Raw genomic sequence first — 17,131 nt, 5'->3', positions numbered from 1 at the left:
GATTTTATATAAATTACGAAAAGAAAGCCAACAAGAATCAGATAATTTGAACACTTCGCCACTGCGTCATGCAATCTTTTGTTGTTTTCTTTTGAAACCGTACGGCAGCGCTTTGAGGTCCTGCGTTCCAATCCCGGGTCGGGCAAAGTGATATTTGGATTTTTCTGCTCAGCATCAACCCAGAGTCGAAATTTATGCCCAATATGGCGATAAGCTCGCCCGCTATCACATCATGGGACGGAACACACTTGGCGAAAATTGGGTGCCTTGGTTGCGCCTCTGTATACCTGTAACCGACTGAAACCGTACTGAGACATCACATCTCACCGATTTTCCCGGCGTACAATCGAATAAGCAGTAAGTAACGGCTAAGTGCAATTTACGCGGGTCAGGCGGTCCCGCGAGACACGTGCCGACCCCGTTACCGAGCTATGCAATCGATAACGAATCTCTATTATCTTCCGGCTACGTGTAGAATATTAATGTGCGTTGGTGCTGTTACAAATCAATGTGTGGGAGACGGTTTTTAGGGATCATAATTTTTTTTCAGATGGTACGATATAAACCGAGCTGTGAACTTTCTGGGTTATATTTGAATATAGACGTTTGAATGACAATCATATCTAAGCGACAATCGGTAAACTTTTGAGTAGAGCGATTGAAAATTTTATTTTAGTTAGAAAATTCATAATAATTAAACTATTCACTTAAATAGAGTCTGATAATATAAAAATTTACCTAGAGATATAAAACCTAAATCAAATGGTAGTACATAACTAATTTTCGGCAAAATTGTCGCGTAGATATTATTGCCTTTCAAGCGTCAATATTATCTATGTTTTTTTTTTAATATTGAATCCAGATTTGCTGAAGGTTACTCATTTATAGCAATATGAAATAAAACAACAATAATTTTGCATTATATTCGTATTAACATGAAAAACGTAACTTTGTCATAAATAATATATTCCATTTTTAGAAATAGTCAAATCGTGAAGCCGTAATAATTACATAGCTCCCATATAATACAAGGCATTTTATTATACAAAAATGATTATAAATAATTAATGAAAACGTGCAACACGAAATAAGTGCTACTAAATTTCCATTCGAGTAACAATGCCCGCGAAAACTCGAGACAAATATGACCTAAAATTTCTAGACTATCAGTCATTTGTTCGCAGTTAACACGTTCACTATGACGCCGGTTCAATAACTACCGTAGGATTTAACGAATCAGCGAGCAATGTAGAATACATTGAATTTATTATTAGGAACCTTTGTTAATTACTAATCCTCGTGAAATCAATCCCACAGTAAAATCACTAAGCGACGTGACTACATCGTCTTAAATACTTAGAACATTTTCTAAATATAGAAAAGACTAAGTATCACTGAATAAACTAAACGATTTATAGGGAACGTGTTAAATTACGTGCAATATTTAAACATATCTAAAGTTAAGCGCAAATAATTCTGGCGCGACGTCGTTGCAATGCAAATGTTGAATACTTAGAAAGTACGGCCCACAACGCGGAACTTTCTAGATCCAAGTAAATTTTATAATCCATTATTTTACTATCTTAAGGTGCACTTCCACGAACGATTTTCATGCGACAAAAACAGCAGCTGTGATAAATATTTAATATAAGGACATGCTTTTTGCTTATCACTCATAAGAAAAAGCTATAGACTTTCATAATTGCCCATTTACAAAAAAGTACTTTGCCTATGCTATGACTATAATATCGCATGCTAAATTTAGAACGCACCTATTATTATACAGGTAATACCATTTAACTGAACGTTATCTATATTGTTTATTATCATACTGATTTCAATATGGTAATTATTTACTATCCGTCGCGAAACACTGGCGGAAGAATTCATTGTTATGGAATTTCCTAAAAAACGAGAGCAAAATCACCGCGGATTCTCGTTTATGGAAGTACCCCTTTACAATTAAAGAAACTGTTAATTGATTAACATGATGCAACGTTTAAAGCCTTATTATATTTGATTATGCGCCATTAAAATTTTACTACATATTATATTTGATTAAGCGCCATATGATTTTTTCTAAATATTGCAAGCGAATTAAGTCATGATTTATACAGCCAATCGGCTTTGAAGAAAATAACATTAACTATTATACAATTTATTAAAAACGAAATATACACACACAATGAGTATTATACACTATTAGACTCGTGAGTAAATGACAATGTTACCCCATTATTTACTTTATTCCAGTATACCTAAGGTCCATGTATATAAACTCAAGCTATACCAACATTGTCACCTCCTCAAAGCCAGTTACAACAGACGAATTTGTGTCATGCCAATGATATCAACACGTATAGGAAACATAAGCAGTTCCTTCCATCAGTTTCACTGACGCGTTATTTACACGAACAAATATTTTCACTAACAATGGAAGATATTATTACCGCATTGGCATATAGACGCGTCTAAAGAACAACATCGATGTTCTGACGCACTAGCACATATAGACAAATCATAAAATATGTACAACACTAATAATAGAATATTTAACCTTACATCGTAGAGTTAAAGTTCAGAATTTAATTCTCACGTTATCGATACTATTAAGATTAGTTACGACATGAATTTATCAATTTACACAATGATGAATAATCGTAATTATCTAAATACAACGTCGATTGAGATATTATAGAATCTACCATGTATAGCAACGCCAATATTGTGTCGTCTTTCCCATACTTGCGAGACGAATATTCGACTATTCACCAGACATTTTAGCCGAACTTTTTTAGCGTGGGTCTTGTCAAGATTTTTTATTTTTATGCAATATATTTACATTTATTGTAAAAACGATCTAGTTTTTACAACAGGACGTCTACTTGACGCATATCCCCACTAAGAAATTTCATTGGATAATCGAATCTATAAGCTCAGTCACTTATATATACACTGCAACTTGACTAAGAATATGATTAAAATGGCCTAAATAATCATGATTAATGCAACCTCAAATCTAATCGATTTCCTATCTACCCAATTAGTCTGACAATTCATCATGATAGGGCCTCGTTAAATCAACTTTATCAAGACCATAGAAAATTTCTCACGGTCATAGATACAAGTATGGGAGTCTTATTTAAACTCGCAATAAAGCAACATGTAAATACTACCTTTATATTCATAGTTCATACACAAAAGTATAGAGATTTCACATCGAAATATTCACTATTATGATTTCGTATGCCCGCATTGACTACGTAATAAATAACTAGAGTAGTTTCACTACATTATCGCTAGTTAATGCAAAATAATTGCGAGGAACTGTAGCACCTCTGTCGTTGGTAATGCATTTGTTCGACCGCTATTCTTGAGATTATCTGAAGTCATGACATGAATATCTACGTGATGCAATAATATTCGATAAATTTTCCCATAGTAGCATCACTTGAATTAACTATTTACATTTAACTATAGGTTTACAGACAACCCAGCTGCCCGCAATAGTTTCGGCATGTTACCAGCGGCATATTTACACTTTACGAATGCTCCTCGAACCATTCCACTTGTTTCTAGGGCGTAAAGAAAATATATTTACAACAGACACAATGTCGATCTACGATAGGATTACTTTAAATACGCAAGTCCGAGACAACGCATGCAAGCATGCTGCAACTCTTAATCTACATGATTAATTATTGGAACACGACGGCACCAAATCAATTATGATTTGAAATTAAATTAAATAGTACGAAGATTTCCTATGTATATAGGGTGATGTTTATAGTACACAATTCCTAACGTCAGTACAATATAGGTGTTGTCTATGGTGAGGTTGGCGTCGTCGTTTCCCCCTAAGTATTATGACTTGGTAGCTCACTGTAGTCACCGTTATAATCACAAGCTCACTCCTGTAGCACATCGCACGACAGTCACTTTCTCCTCGAGCGCTTGTGCTTGTGGCTCTTGTGATATTATGTGAACTCATTAAATTGCGCCAGCGCCGTCTTAACTCTGAAACAATGAAGTGGATTACAATTTGTAAATACAAAAACAACACACAATATTTTCCTTTTATTTTATATTAATAAATGTATTTTTGGTATCATTTTGAGTGGCAGTGGGACTGATAGCATGTATGTGAGCATACAGGATTACGTCAGACAAGATACTCAGCACGCCGATGTCGAGCAGGCACAACTGTAATGCGTGTGAGTGTGCGTACTAGTCGTACAAGTGGTCGGCGAGGCGAGAATGTAGTGTGTTTGATTGTGTGTGAGTGTGTGTGAGTGTATTTGAGTGTGTGTGAGTGTGTGCGAGTGTGTGTGAGTGTGTGCGAGTGTGAGCGAGTGTGTGCGAGTGTGTGCGAGTGTGTGTGAGTGTATGCGAGTTTGTGTGAGTGTACATACTTATCGTGTAGGTGGTCGGCGTGGTGTTGCGCGCGCAGGTGTCGCAGGGCGCGCAGCACGCCGAGGTCGGCGAGGCGCGCCTGTCGGGCGGCGGCTCCCGCTTCTCCGCGCCACACCAGGTTGCCCGCCGCGAACACGGCCGCCTCCTGTAACTTGCTCTCGGGATGTGCCTGCGCAGAAACAATACAACGTCACAACAGATATAACAGCATCATGGTTTGGTAGGAGTAAATTACAGGGTAATTATTAGCACATCATTATGTAAATTTGATCACAATTTTTGAAGTTATTAATCGATAGTTACCAGATAGTCGACGAGCTTCCTTAGCACATCCTCATTGGCCATGATGAGATCCTTAGCTTTCTCGCCGTCGCCAATATTGCCTAATATACACAGCGCTTGCTCCTTGACCTCCGCGGGGTAAGATCCCTCTAACACAACTATCACAGCCTACAAAAGGATAACATGAAAATAAAAGATCTTTTTACGTATATATGATTTCAGCATTTTATACAGAATGTTACAGAATGGTGGTATAAAAAATTACCCGAAGTGTTTTAATAACTAAATTTCTAAAATAATAATAATTATTACAAATGTTTTTAAATTTATAGGCTTCATGTGTTACCACTGTTTTGAATATTTTTTATTCTAATTTCTCTTACGAGAAATATGGTCGATTATTCTTAATTTCAGAAACGCTGCCCTTATGTCCCCAACTCAAAAATTACGCTGTAAATTGTTAATTTCATATTGCAAGTTTATATTCAATAGTCTCAATTATTTAAATAATATCCGAAACAGCCTGTATACTCTGTCTGTTGTTGCAATAAAATATTTTTAAAAATATATACCTGCATAACTTGCGAGGAATATTCGCTCATAATAGCATCGATGTGCTGCCTGGTGGACAGCAGGTTCCTCAACAGGCCCAGGGTCTTCATTATCACTCGCGTGTCACTGTCTCCCAACAACCTGAACATCTGCTCCGTGCCCAAGCAACATAGGATGCGTTGCTTCACTTTCTGTTCCGCCTGTAAGCATGAAAAATTGATTATCGACCAATACTGATGGCTTTTTAAAGCTGTAATTTTAAGGTATAATATAATAGGGTATTATCGCTATCCTCGTGGGAGTACCCAGGGAGGGAAATGGCAGCTGTCCCATAACCCATGATTTTGTACGCCTAATGACTTATGACTATAAAAAATTCTTAATCTTGCACCCATGACCTAATCCAAAATTTTTGCTTTATAAGATCATATAAAAAATAAAGAAAATATACCTGGAAGGCCATGTTCATTAGCGCCCATATGCCGTTGAGCCTTAGCGCGGCCTCGGGCCTCTTCGTTAGGTTGCACAACATTTCTACAGCACCTGCCAACAAATCTTTATAATGTTAATCTAAAACATCTGAAATTTGGAACAAACACTGGACAACATACTTTTATATGATCACTTGTAAATTGATATCCTGATACAGGATGTCTCAATTTGCACCCAATGCGAGTATATTGGGGTAAGTCCGAATCATGGGTTAATACCGTTACTAAAATTATTGCTTAAGGCGATACCTCAAGGTCCATTTTCATACATTTTGTTTCACCTTTAATCTGGGTAACTAAACAAGTATTGGCAAGTAAAGAATTTAAATTTACGTCTAGTTAGTGATTAGTTCTCGCAGTTGAAAGAAAAACGTAAAAATAATTAATAATCATGGATATTTCGGCCATTAAAATTTTATATGACGAAATTGAGGTATCGCCTTAACCCTAACTAGAACAAATAAAGAAGCCATTTCGTTATAGTACATTACGAAATAGTACTTTATACTGTTGTGTCCCAGTTAGGAAATTTCATTGAATCAACTATCTTCCCTGTGATCCGAACTTGCCCCAAAATACCACATATCAACAAATAATTGAACCACACCTTGATCCAACATTGGCTCCTTGGCGGGTGAGAACTCTAACAAGAGATTGCACAATGTAGATGAACCGACGGTAAGTAGCTCAGTTCCGGGGGAATCTGTGAGGAGTTGCATGAGAGGTTTCCATACTGAATGGTCCTGTAAATAAACAGAAACTATATTAAATAAAAAAATTGGATATTCCCTTCTGTAAGATTTTTCCAATTATTGCAATTCTATTGTTTTGAAACGTTTATAGAAATTGAAATTTTTATTCATTATAAACTATAAAGTTTAAGAGTTTTTCACTTTTCATGATGTATACAACAGGTTTTAAAATTAGGGCCAATGATTAAATCCTCATTCTGATACACTCTATGTAATCTTTAATTAAAATCCTATCTATTTACTATATAACAATAATCCATAAACAAAAATCCAATGTATTTACTACATAATAGATAAATCAGTATGTGTGTGAATTGTTACCTGAAATGTGGTTCTGAGTTGTTGCACCGATCTGGACAATGAATGTAAACACCTCACTGCCGCTAACCGCACCTGAAATAACATGTTTCCATCAATATAATGTACTGAGTAGTGTTTTAATTCATTGTTACATAAATCTATCGCGCTTGCATTTGCACATAAACAGTCGCGACACTAATATAATAATTGCAATTTCTCACAAAGGGTATACTATAAACAGCCTATTTATATAGCACTAACTAGTCTAAGGCTCCGCCCAAGAAATTTTTAGTAGTAGTTGAGTAGCGCGCCGCCATAATACTCAGCGGCATCGCGCGCCACCCCCCGCACCCCGCTGGAAAGCCTGCGGATAGCGCCCGCGTCCATCGCTCCGCGCTCGCGCAGTGCCCGAGTCACTCTCTCCCGGGGTGGAAGCGAGGCTCGTACACTTCAGCCTACACTGTTTTTTTTATGTTAGTACCTAATGCTGTAGTGTTCAGTGTATTAAAATTCATAATATTCGGAACACAGTGTTTTGGCATTATTTCCCTGCCCCGACGAGGCACTCAAACCATACACCCAAGCGATAAATGTTCTGTTAGTGAAAGTATACAAAATAATTTCAATTGAGGTAACAACCTACACAGAAACTCACAAACTTTGCCACTTTAAAACGTTAAGTATAGTTTAAAATCAATCACCGCTGGCTCGGAGTTGTTCATGCCGTCGACGACGTGCACCATGAGTCCGTGGGTCTCGATGATCATCTTGCGGATGTCCTCGTCGTTGGCGCCGAGCGAGGCGAAACGCGAAGGCGCCCTGCTTGGCGGCCGCCGACTCGCACGTCACGATGTCCGCCAGCGAACTCATCAGGTGGTTCGATATGGCCGCGAGGCGTTGCAGCGCCGTGTCCACCTGCAAACAACAGTGGAATATTTATATTTAAAGAACGCAATTCACTGATGTATTATGTATAATTTTGTACGTCAGTTAAAAGTTTTAGAGCGTAGTTGTACCACAGTACGACAACACTAAGGTCCAGGGCTCGCATCCCAGGTCGAGCAAAGTGATATTGTGTTTTGCTGTGTATTAGCTTGGGGTCAGGAATTTGCACCAAATATGGTGATAGGTTTGCTCCCTATTACTAATTTTAACAATGTGTACTACTTACTTCAGCTAAATAGGCAAGAGTTTCGGCGGCTGACGCTCGTATGTCCTCGGGCATTTCCTTAGTACATAGACGAGCTAAACATGGCAACGCTCCAAACACCACTCTGGGAACAAAAACATTATTGGTTTTTAATTGTAAACAAGTGACCAGACTAAAGCCTGTTATAAACACGTTATATTAGATTGGCGAATAAAAATAAACTTAGTTTCAATGGCCTAAGGTTTTATAATTAGCAAAATTATACGAAAGATAGAATGATGTTAAGAAGAATTAAGAGTTCTTCACTTCACATTCCACTATGAGGGAGGGAAGAATAAAGCCCCGTATGTGAAATTTCAATCGTGTTACTTTATCGCTAAGATAGTTAATTAATGAATACATGTACTTTACGCCACATTACTGTAAATGATTATTATTTTCCTAGCCATAAAGATGCAAACTACAAATAAATACAACGACGAATGTAGTCACTAACTTCACCCCGCCATATTTTTTTTGTAATAACCAGTTTTGAAATACGAAGAGTAGGTAAAAAAGTTTATAAAATGACCTTATTCAACCTTAATCTAGATTCGATACCAAGAATAAACCAATCAGAATAAGTCATTTGCAAGGTTGTCAAAATACTTTGTTCTGATTGGTCCTTTCTCGCGACGGATCGAAAAAGCGATGGAAATAGTTTATTGAATACGACTGATAGCAAACAGAAAAGATCTAATGACATACATGAGTATTGCAATAAATTAGAATCTAAAACTGAATGTTACAAACAAGCAACATAGTTTCAAATCACCCAAACATTGACGCAATTGGAATAAACGCATCACAACTGTTTATCGGATGTAAGGTGCGGAAAGTTCTAGTGCCAAAGGAACACCGTTACACCGTCAAACTATTAAAATAAATGCAATCCGCGCAGTCGATGTATGCATAACAAAAGAATACGAGATAACTGAATTAATACAATGTCACCTTGCAGCGAAAGATATTAATACCCCAGCGTGGATATTTTTGAAGACATTAACACGCTGACATCCTTTTGTGTTTAACACATTTAATGAAAATCAACAATAAAATACCGAGTATGAAAATCGGCAATTGAATACAGAGACCTAGTTTTATTATAAGAATTAGTCAACAAACTCTAATAAAGCTGTGATAAAACCTAGGGAGAGTTGAACAATAATATTATTGAAATAGTGCTAGCATTCAACAAATACTGGCCAGTGTTCAAATCTCGAAATATGTTTTCCTGCTTTTAATTAACGATTCCTATAAACATTTAGTTTTATTACTCCAATTAATATGCACATGGACAAAAAATAAATATAACAAAATCTTGCGTTACTAGGTACTTTTGGGTCCAAAGTGAATATGATGTATACTCATTTATAACCGTTATAAAATAGGGCCGTTGTGATTGGCTAATATTGAGATACAACGATAGCCAATCACAACGGCCCTATGGCTACGCACTGCGAAGGCTGCCATGCCGACAGACCTGAGAAACTTGTTATCAGCTTTATTTCGTCCTTAGATAAAAAAACGTCTATGAATAAGGGGGATAATATTTACCTATGATCATCAGGCGGTAGCGCCCCGGCCCGGTGTATGAAGGTGAGACACCGCGCCGCGCCCATCGCCACCGGCAGCGGCTTGTCGCGCGACACCAGCCGCGACAACAACTCCGGGATCGACTTGTCGCCGTGCCTGACGACAAATTTATCGCATTTTTAATAAAAAAAATGTTGATAGTAAAAATAGGCTTCGTATGTTTGGTGTGGTGTAACATTCTGATGTATAAATAGCGGCGAAAATCTGTGGCAATATTCGGTTCGTTTTATAAACGACACCTTGATGGCAACAGGCCTCCTATATTATAATATAATATATGTATATATAGATTCACGTCTTCTTCCCTTGTCAGGGAGTGTAAAACCGTAATTCATGCGATATCTTTCCTTACAATGTTTTAAAATATTCTCAATACGAACTATCTAACTCATTTGAGCTACACGTGAATGCATAATTTTAGTTCAAAAACAAAACACAGATTAAAGAACCTAAGAAAGCATCATTAATATTATAAAAAAGCTTTACTTATAAATATTTTATTTTACATTTCTATTTATAAATGCATTTGTGTATCAAAATAAAAACAAAATCTCGGTTTTTATCGCGTTTTTTTATGTTACTTTTATTTTAATTTTCTCCCAAAACGACGTTTACAGCCTTCTTGGTAATTAGAGGCCTGAGGTGTAGGTCATCCAGGAAGTCAATGTTGCAATACCTACCTTAATTATTCAATAATACATTTTCTTTTAGTTTAATTGATGTGTAAAAAATCGTGGTAAAATACGAAAAGTAGTTTTATTTCAAAGTTCAACATTCGCATAAACAAAAGAAATCATTAAGCACTAGTGCATTTACATCACTTTCAACTATATCTTGTCTCTAACTGACATAATTTATTAGCTATGCGACCCACGACGCGATCTTTTAACCTCATATTAATGCAATAACGTCCTAAGAAAAGTCTTCCTACGATAACATGACAACGTGGGCAAATCTGAATAAATAAAAACATACCCTCTCCAACAGTAACAAGATGCACTGTCGTTTGTAAATATTGTGAGAAAAAAGGGGATTCCTAGATTACCTTAAGTCATGCACACTGAAGCGTGTAATCTTTGTCGACTTAAATTCTATATGTTAGAAATAATTTTTAATACAAAATATCGTCATAAACGGTGTTGTGATTTGGCTAACAAAATATATCATGATTTATTCCTGTTTAGAGTGATATTGACAAATGAAATAACTTATGACACTGACTACAAAATATTATATTGTCATGTGTAAAAGGAAAATGTGATTTAGATGTGATTTATTATCTACCAAAATTTTAATAAAATATTTAATTAAATTACTAATAAATTATTAATAAAACAGCTTCCAAGTTGACGTACGTATATAATATTATGTGAGAATAATTAAATACAAAGTTACAGTTCTACCATTTTCAAACGATAGAATATGTCATATCCATAATATAATATCAGCGACTGCGATCTTTCCTTGAGTTTTTGTTATTCCAACCTTGCAATTTGAATAACACACATTTTTTTTCGTTTTATTTATAAGCTGCATTATATTACCATGTGCGCATGCGCACCACATGCATTAGTCGACTTTGTGCGTCAATAAGTACAGAATAACAATGATCCACAGAAACATGTTGCTTCAGAATAAAACATGTATATTTTCTCATAACAACCTACATGTGTTTTTTAAGAATACCAATGGTAACTTAGTCGAAACGTCATTGTGTCAATGCGAAAATTTACCTAATAAAAAACAAGTCATTTGCAATGAATTCTGGGAAAATTTTATGTTTTCATTCTAAATATATTGACATACTTCATGACTATTTCTTTTAAATAGTCATGAATAATTTATAAATTGATTTTCCTACATCAATTATTTTTATAAAAGGTGATGTCATTTTACCTGAGACATACATATATGTTTAGTTAATTATTTCAAAACGCCTATTTAACATGTTATGGTCACTGAACCTAAAGTTATGATTTTGTTTATTACATGATATAATTACAAATAGTTGAAGTTCTAATGCTTACTAAGCAATCTAATTCAGACACTCCATAATATATAAAACAGTAGCAGACATACTGACCTGGTATTAAGCGCGACCTGCGAGACGTTAGCGTTCTCGAAGCACATGGCGGCGAGCAGGTCCAGCGCGGGCAGCACGGCGGCGGGCGCGTGCGCGGGCGCGGGCGCCGGCGAGTTGTACGCGGGCGACGCCGGCGCCGACAGCAGCGCCGCCGCCGCGCCGCACCCGCCCGCGCAGCGCAGCGCCTCCTGCTCCGCCGCGCCCATGCACCACAGCGACAGGATGCGCACCACGCACGCGCGCGCCGTCGGCGAACCCTCGCGCGCTATTTCTGCAAACAATTACTGCCCTTAACAACCCACCAATCTTACACGCCGCTCAACTGCTTACTTGTTAAGTGGGACGATAGATCTCATTTTGATAGTAAGAGAATATGACTGCTCATAGAGCTCCGCTATCAAACCAATCGTCCATGCATTGTAATGGTAATATTATGTAGGCATCAGTCCACTCTATCATTTAAGCAATTCATAATTTCATGTAATTGCACATAGAAACTAATGTATTCAATTAAAAAACTTAAGCATACCATTAATAATTTAACTACATTTGTAGTTAACTTCTGATAACCATGACAAATGGGTAGAGTTTCGTCAAAAAATAAACAACAATTCTCATTAAAAAGGCTAGTTTATAACTCACGTGTTAGCCGAGCTAGAAGTCTCATGTCGGCTGGCAGAGCACCCACAGGCGCCGGCGGATGCATGAATATGCTTCGCAATGCACATAGCGCCGCCTCGGCAAGTTTTGTTCCAATTGGTACCACTTTGAGCAATTCTACTAAAGCAGAGGCGGCACCTTGTTCCACTAAAGATGCTACATTTGCTGGTGTGCCTTTTGCTAATGAACCTGTTGACGATAATACATAAAACAAATAGCATTACGTTCTTTTTCCTTTATGGGTTGATAAAATGTTATATCACCCACATTTCACCATTTATGGTACGCCCTATGTAATAGAAAACCTATTATGATTTACAGAGAACAATTCTATACTCCAGGAGATTATTGAGTATATAAAAACATAATCAATTACCAAATTCACGAATCAAACGGTCAAATTATTTCAATCCCATGATGTCATAGAGGAAAATTTAATTATTATGTCTGCCAATTTGATAAATCTCAATATGTATGTTTATTTCATATACAATATTCAAAAGCATAGTAAGTCATCCATCCAAAAATAGTAAACCAGTTATAGTATACATAGTTATTGTTAAATTTACAAAAAAAAATTATACAACTCAGTACTTTAATGTTACAAAATGTATTATTATTTAAGGAATCATTTCTTACCTACCAAAACCATAAATAAGGTTCTCGACACTGCATCTACAGTTTACACTTAATATATCAATACAGATATCAGTATATTCTATAGGTATGGTGTTACATCCTAGTTATTAGCACTAATGATATCATATGAATAGGTCATTGTGTTAATTTTTATTTAAATTATGATATCTCAATGTTAATTAATAACAATTTGATATGATATGTGCCTCCAAATTAAGTTCAAGGAGGTTTACATAAAATACTAGACTTTATACTCTGTCAGTAAAAAAGATCCTAATATTTTGATAAGCATTAGAAAACATACAGTTTCCTTTTAATTACCTAATGAAAGAGTCTTGCCCCACTCATTTAATAAAATAAAATTTATAAAATGGGGACAGTTTAAAGTTTGTAATCATCATAGACATACATAATAAAAATGACACTTTGCACCTACAACATAAATTTTGAATAAATGTAATTTTATGAAATACTTCAATTTACTTTAAACTAATAAATGTGTTATCCATCGAGGCCATTACTTTTTGATAAGGTAGTTGAAATTAATAGAATCATCAAATAGACAACACTTATACTGTAGATTAAATTAATGTTATGTAAATTATAATTGTTTTATGTCAATATACATGATAGTAGCTTATAGCTGAGCAAGATAATATATTAAAGAGTTACTGAAAACATTTCAACATAAACTGATATTAACTTTATCAAATTATGTATTTATAAATATATTTTATAACTTGATTTTCCACATGCTAAACTGTTGTCTAAGTCTGAAGTAGACTTATATAAATGTCTATAAATATAATATAAATATTGCAGGATGAACTCCAACATCCATTGGATGATTTAAGTTTTGATTATAATATATATATGTAATAACATATTCAACAAATTAATACAACCGAGAATATGGCCCCAGTGTTCTTGATTAAGAAATATTAACTAAACTGAATGTTTTCATGTTGGAACTCACCATATTCAAAGAAAACCTTCAATGAGATGTTATTATTCACAATAATATATGTAGTTACCATCATTCAACACTAGACTTCATTAGTTACAATCTACTCACTTATAATATAAATAACTTTTATACAATACTCTGTATATGGTGTCACCTTGATATCATGACTAAATATAAAGTAACACTGTAGGTAAACACTAGTATTGAATTGTGCCACAATAAGGGCAAAATGTTAATAAAGAAGGACTTACCTATAGTTACTGTAGCCTCAAGCCGTATATTTGGATCCAAGGTTTCGTCTGATATTAACTGTAGAAGCCTCGGCACGACCCCCTGTTGTATCACTGAACTTTTCTGTCTGTTGCTGCCAATTACAGAGTTCTTTAGTGTCACCAGGGCTTCCATAACCTTCGGTGCTTCTGACGAATAGATCTCATCGATGTACGAACGGGAGCTTTCGATATCCTATCGGCAAAATGTAGAGGTTATATCAAGATGTACCCAAAAACATTGTTAACATTTGCTCGTACTTAAAATAATTTTCTTAAACTCACCATAAATATTGTTAACTGCTGCATGTTTATAGATAAGACTGACGCAGTACTGTTGGTAAAAATAAACGTTAAAAATTTCTTTCGAGGCCGTATACGCTGTCAACTTACCACCTGTCAGTGAAAGGTGCGTTCAAATTTCACTGAGTCCCGTATAGAATTAATATTTCGTAATAAGCGCTTCGTTCGTCAAACAACACTGAAGTTGTAACTTTAGCAAGATTGGTATATAGTTATGGTTTTAAGCTCCGAATAATTATCAAAGTTATGGAGTTATTAGTTATGGAGGATCTGAAGTTATGGATGAGTTTCGTTCAATAATAATTTGATGCAGCAATTAGGCCAGCCTTATAGATCTGGAACGGCTTGCTGAAGAAAAATCTGAAAAAGGATGATCGTATCACACCTTTATAAATTCAGAAATATTTTCGTTTTCCAACTCAACATTACAAAGATAGACCACCTTGAACAAACTAATTCCTTACTTGGAATTAATTTCATTTTTCGAAAAAAAGCTAAATTATTTTTTTAAGTTAATTTACCTACAAATTATCGTTTAGTCAACAACATGTCCACTTATCATTTTAAAATGAACAAAACGTGTAAAGGAAATGTTAGTAGACACATAAATTAAAAATATAAAATTTGTATAAATAAAAGAATACATTTAATCAGGCCTTTATAGGGTCAAGCAGAATATTACCACTTTGCTCGATTCTAACACACTCCTATCATTTTTTTTTCTTTTTCATGTATTCATTATTTTAATGTATTCCTGCCAATGCGGTCGACCTCTAAGTATCAGCTCCTCCATCCACTTTCGCCTTATATATTATGTTTATCAGTAATTCATATATCATTTATACTCTACAAATGCCCAAATATTCTGAGTTTTGTAAAATATTGAAAAATACATTTATAAATATTTTCTCAATTTTGTATAAATTTATAATTCATCTACTTATTAGCCCTTGTGTATATATGTGAATGAAACGGGAAGTCTGAATCCATAACGCTTGCCAATGTCATTCATTCGGGCACAACAGAGAAATTCAGAACTATGTATCTACTTCCGGAAAAAAAATTACATTCGGTTGTTCGAATGTAGCTGCTAATCCAGATGTATAAACCCAGGCCGGAATTTTTTCTGGCAACATTCGAACTTCTATTTGGTTATATTTTCTCCAAAGAGAAGGCAAAGGATCTTAACCATGCAGTCTATTTGAATTACTATCTATGGATTAATTTTGACACATGCTATCATGTCATTTTGCATTTTTGACAATGTTATTTTGTTAGCTTTGTACTGGGACAAGTTTGATACTTGCTAAAAACTTTCTTTCTTTATCAAGAATAATTTACGAAAAGACAATTTTTGTCTTACAATCCATTTTTATTGTTTTGGAAATGCTATAGTGTTTCACATAATCAAAGATACTCTTACAATGACCGATTCCGGAGTTGATACGAGTAATGAGAGCAGCGATAATCCTCTGTTTGATCATTCTCAGTGTGTGATAGAATTCAATCCCCCTGCTATACCAATCAGTCAGTTCGGTCAAGCTATGCCTGTAGACATATTAGACGAGCCGCACGATCATGTGGGCAAAATAAAGTGTACCACGAAAGCCAGACACTGTCGCCTTAAATACAGATACGGTGGCACAATTAGTGCATCTAGGAACCAAAAACTCCGTTTCGCTGCGTCTACCAATAACACTGAACTAGTTGAAAAACTACTTTTGTCTGGTGCAGATCCAAACTCTTCAGATGAACACAAAAGAAGCCCCCTTCATTTAGCCGCTTGTCGAGGATACGTCGACGTAGTCCGGGTACTCATACGGAATGGTGCTAACCCTAACATTAAGGACACACTGGGCAACACACCATTGCACCTGGCAGCCTGCACCAGTCACATCCCAGTGGTGATCGAGTTACTTGATGCTGGAACTGATGTCAGTTCACATGATAAGAACGGACGCAACCCCATACAACTTGCACAAAGCAAGTTGAAACTTATACAAATGAGACCAAGTGGTGCTGGACATTACGAAGAGACTCGCCAACTGATTGGTGAGATATGTCTGGTTGTGGAAATGATGTTAAAGTACATGAAGATACAAAAGGCGGATGCAGCTGAGCTGGAGTCTGTACGAGAACGGCTCCTGGGACAGGTGAGCACACGTGAACAGGTTGACTCTGAGGTGCAAAATCTACTTGACAGTCTAGATTCACTGAAACTAAGATAATCATACCTTTTTGAGGTTCAGGAATACAAAGACTGTTTTACAAATGCTGCCTAAAATTAGAGCTCACAATTTATCTAATATAATGTTTATGAATGTAATGTAATAGGTGACATTGTATTTTTTTCATAGTCTGTAACTAATTGTAAGTAAAACAATTTGATTCATAGTTATGTATGTTGATAAGATGAATAAACTTTATTAATTTTATTATAACATTGTTTCATTTTTGCCACATTCCCACCATAAATATTATGATATCATTAACAAAAAATTAATTCACATGAGTCGAAGCAAAAACAGACATTTCCATTACGTCACTTCTTAATACTATAATTAATGATTTTTGATGTATCCTCAAATACTGTAGTAATCAAAATAATAGATTTTATTTCATAAAAAATAATATC

At 35.6% G+C, this 17,131-nt stretch overlaps 2 protein-coding genes across 2 annotated transcripts; one reads left to right on the top strand and one right to left on the bottom strand.

Annotated features, from left to right (window-relative positions):
• Positions 1-909: 909 nt before the first annotated feature.
• On the bottom strand, positions 910-14,791 carry LOC115441198 (armadillo repeat-containing protein 8). The gene is given in 15 exon segments (XM_037438915.1): positions 910-4,017; positions 4,413-4,582; positions 4,717-4,863; positions 5,268-5,447; positions 5,699-5,790; positions 6,346-6,481; positions 6,812-6,883; positions 7,492-7,597; positions 7,599-7,705; positions 7,962-8,064; positions 9,537-9,671; positions 11,659-11,929; positions 12,301-12,507; positions 14,176-14,389; positions 14,479-14,791. Coding segments are annotated over 15 exon segments (2,004 nt in total). The 5' UTR covers positions 14,503-14,791; the 3' UTR covers positions 910-3,977.
• Positions 14,792-15,743: 952 nt separating this feature from the next.
• LOC115441191 (ankyrin repeat domain-containing protein 54) lies at positions 15,744-16,934 on the top strand. Its single transcript, XM_030165866.2, has one exon. The coding sequence runs from the start codon at positions 15,921-15,923 to the stop codon at positions 16,722-16,724; it is 804 nt and encodes a 267-aa protein (XP_030021726.1). The 5' UTR covers positions 15,744-15,920; the 3' UTR covers positions 16,725-16,934.
• Positions 16,935-17,131: the final 197 nt, after the last annotated feature.

This window comes from Manduca sexta, chromosome 15 (genome assembly GCF_014839805.1).
Source record: "Manduca sexta isolate Smith_Timp_Sample1 chromosome 15, JHU_Msex_v1.0, whole genome shotgun sequence".
NCBI classification, from domain to species: domain Eukaryota; kingdom Metazoa; phylum Arthropoda; class Insecta; order Lepidoptera; family Sphingidae; genus Manduca; species Manduca sexta.
This window is presented reverse-complemented; position numbering and strand designations above follow the sequence as displayed.

Coding starts and splice junctions, on each gene's coding strand:
- LOC115441191 (XM_030165866.2), top strand. CDS start 15,921: ATGACCGATTCCGGAGTTGATACGAGTAATGAGAGCAGCGATAATCCT.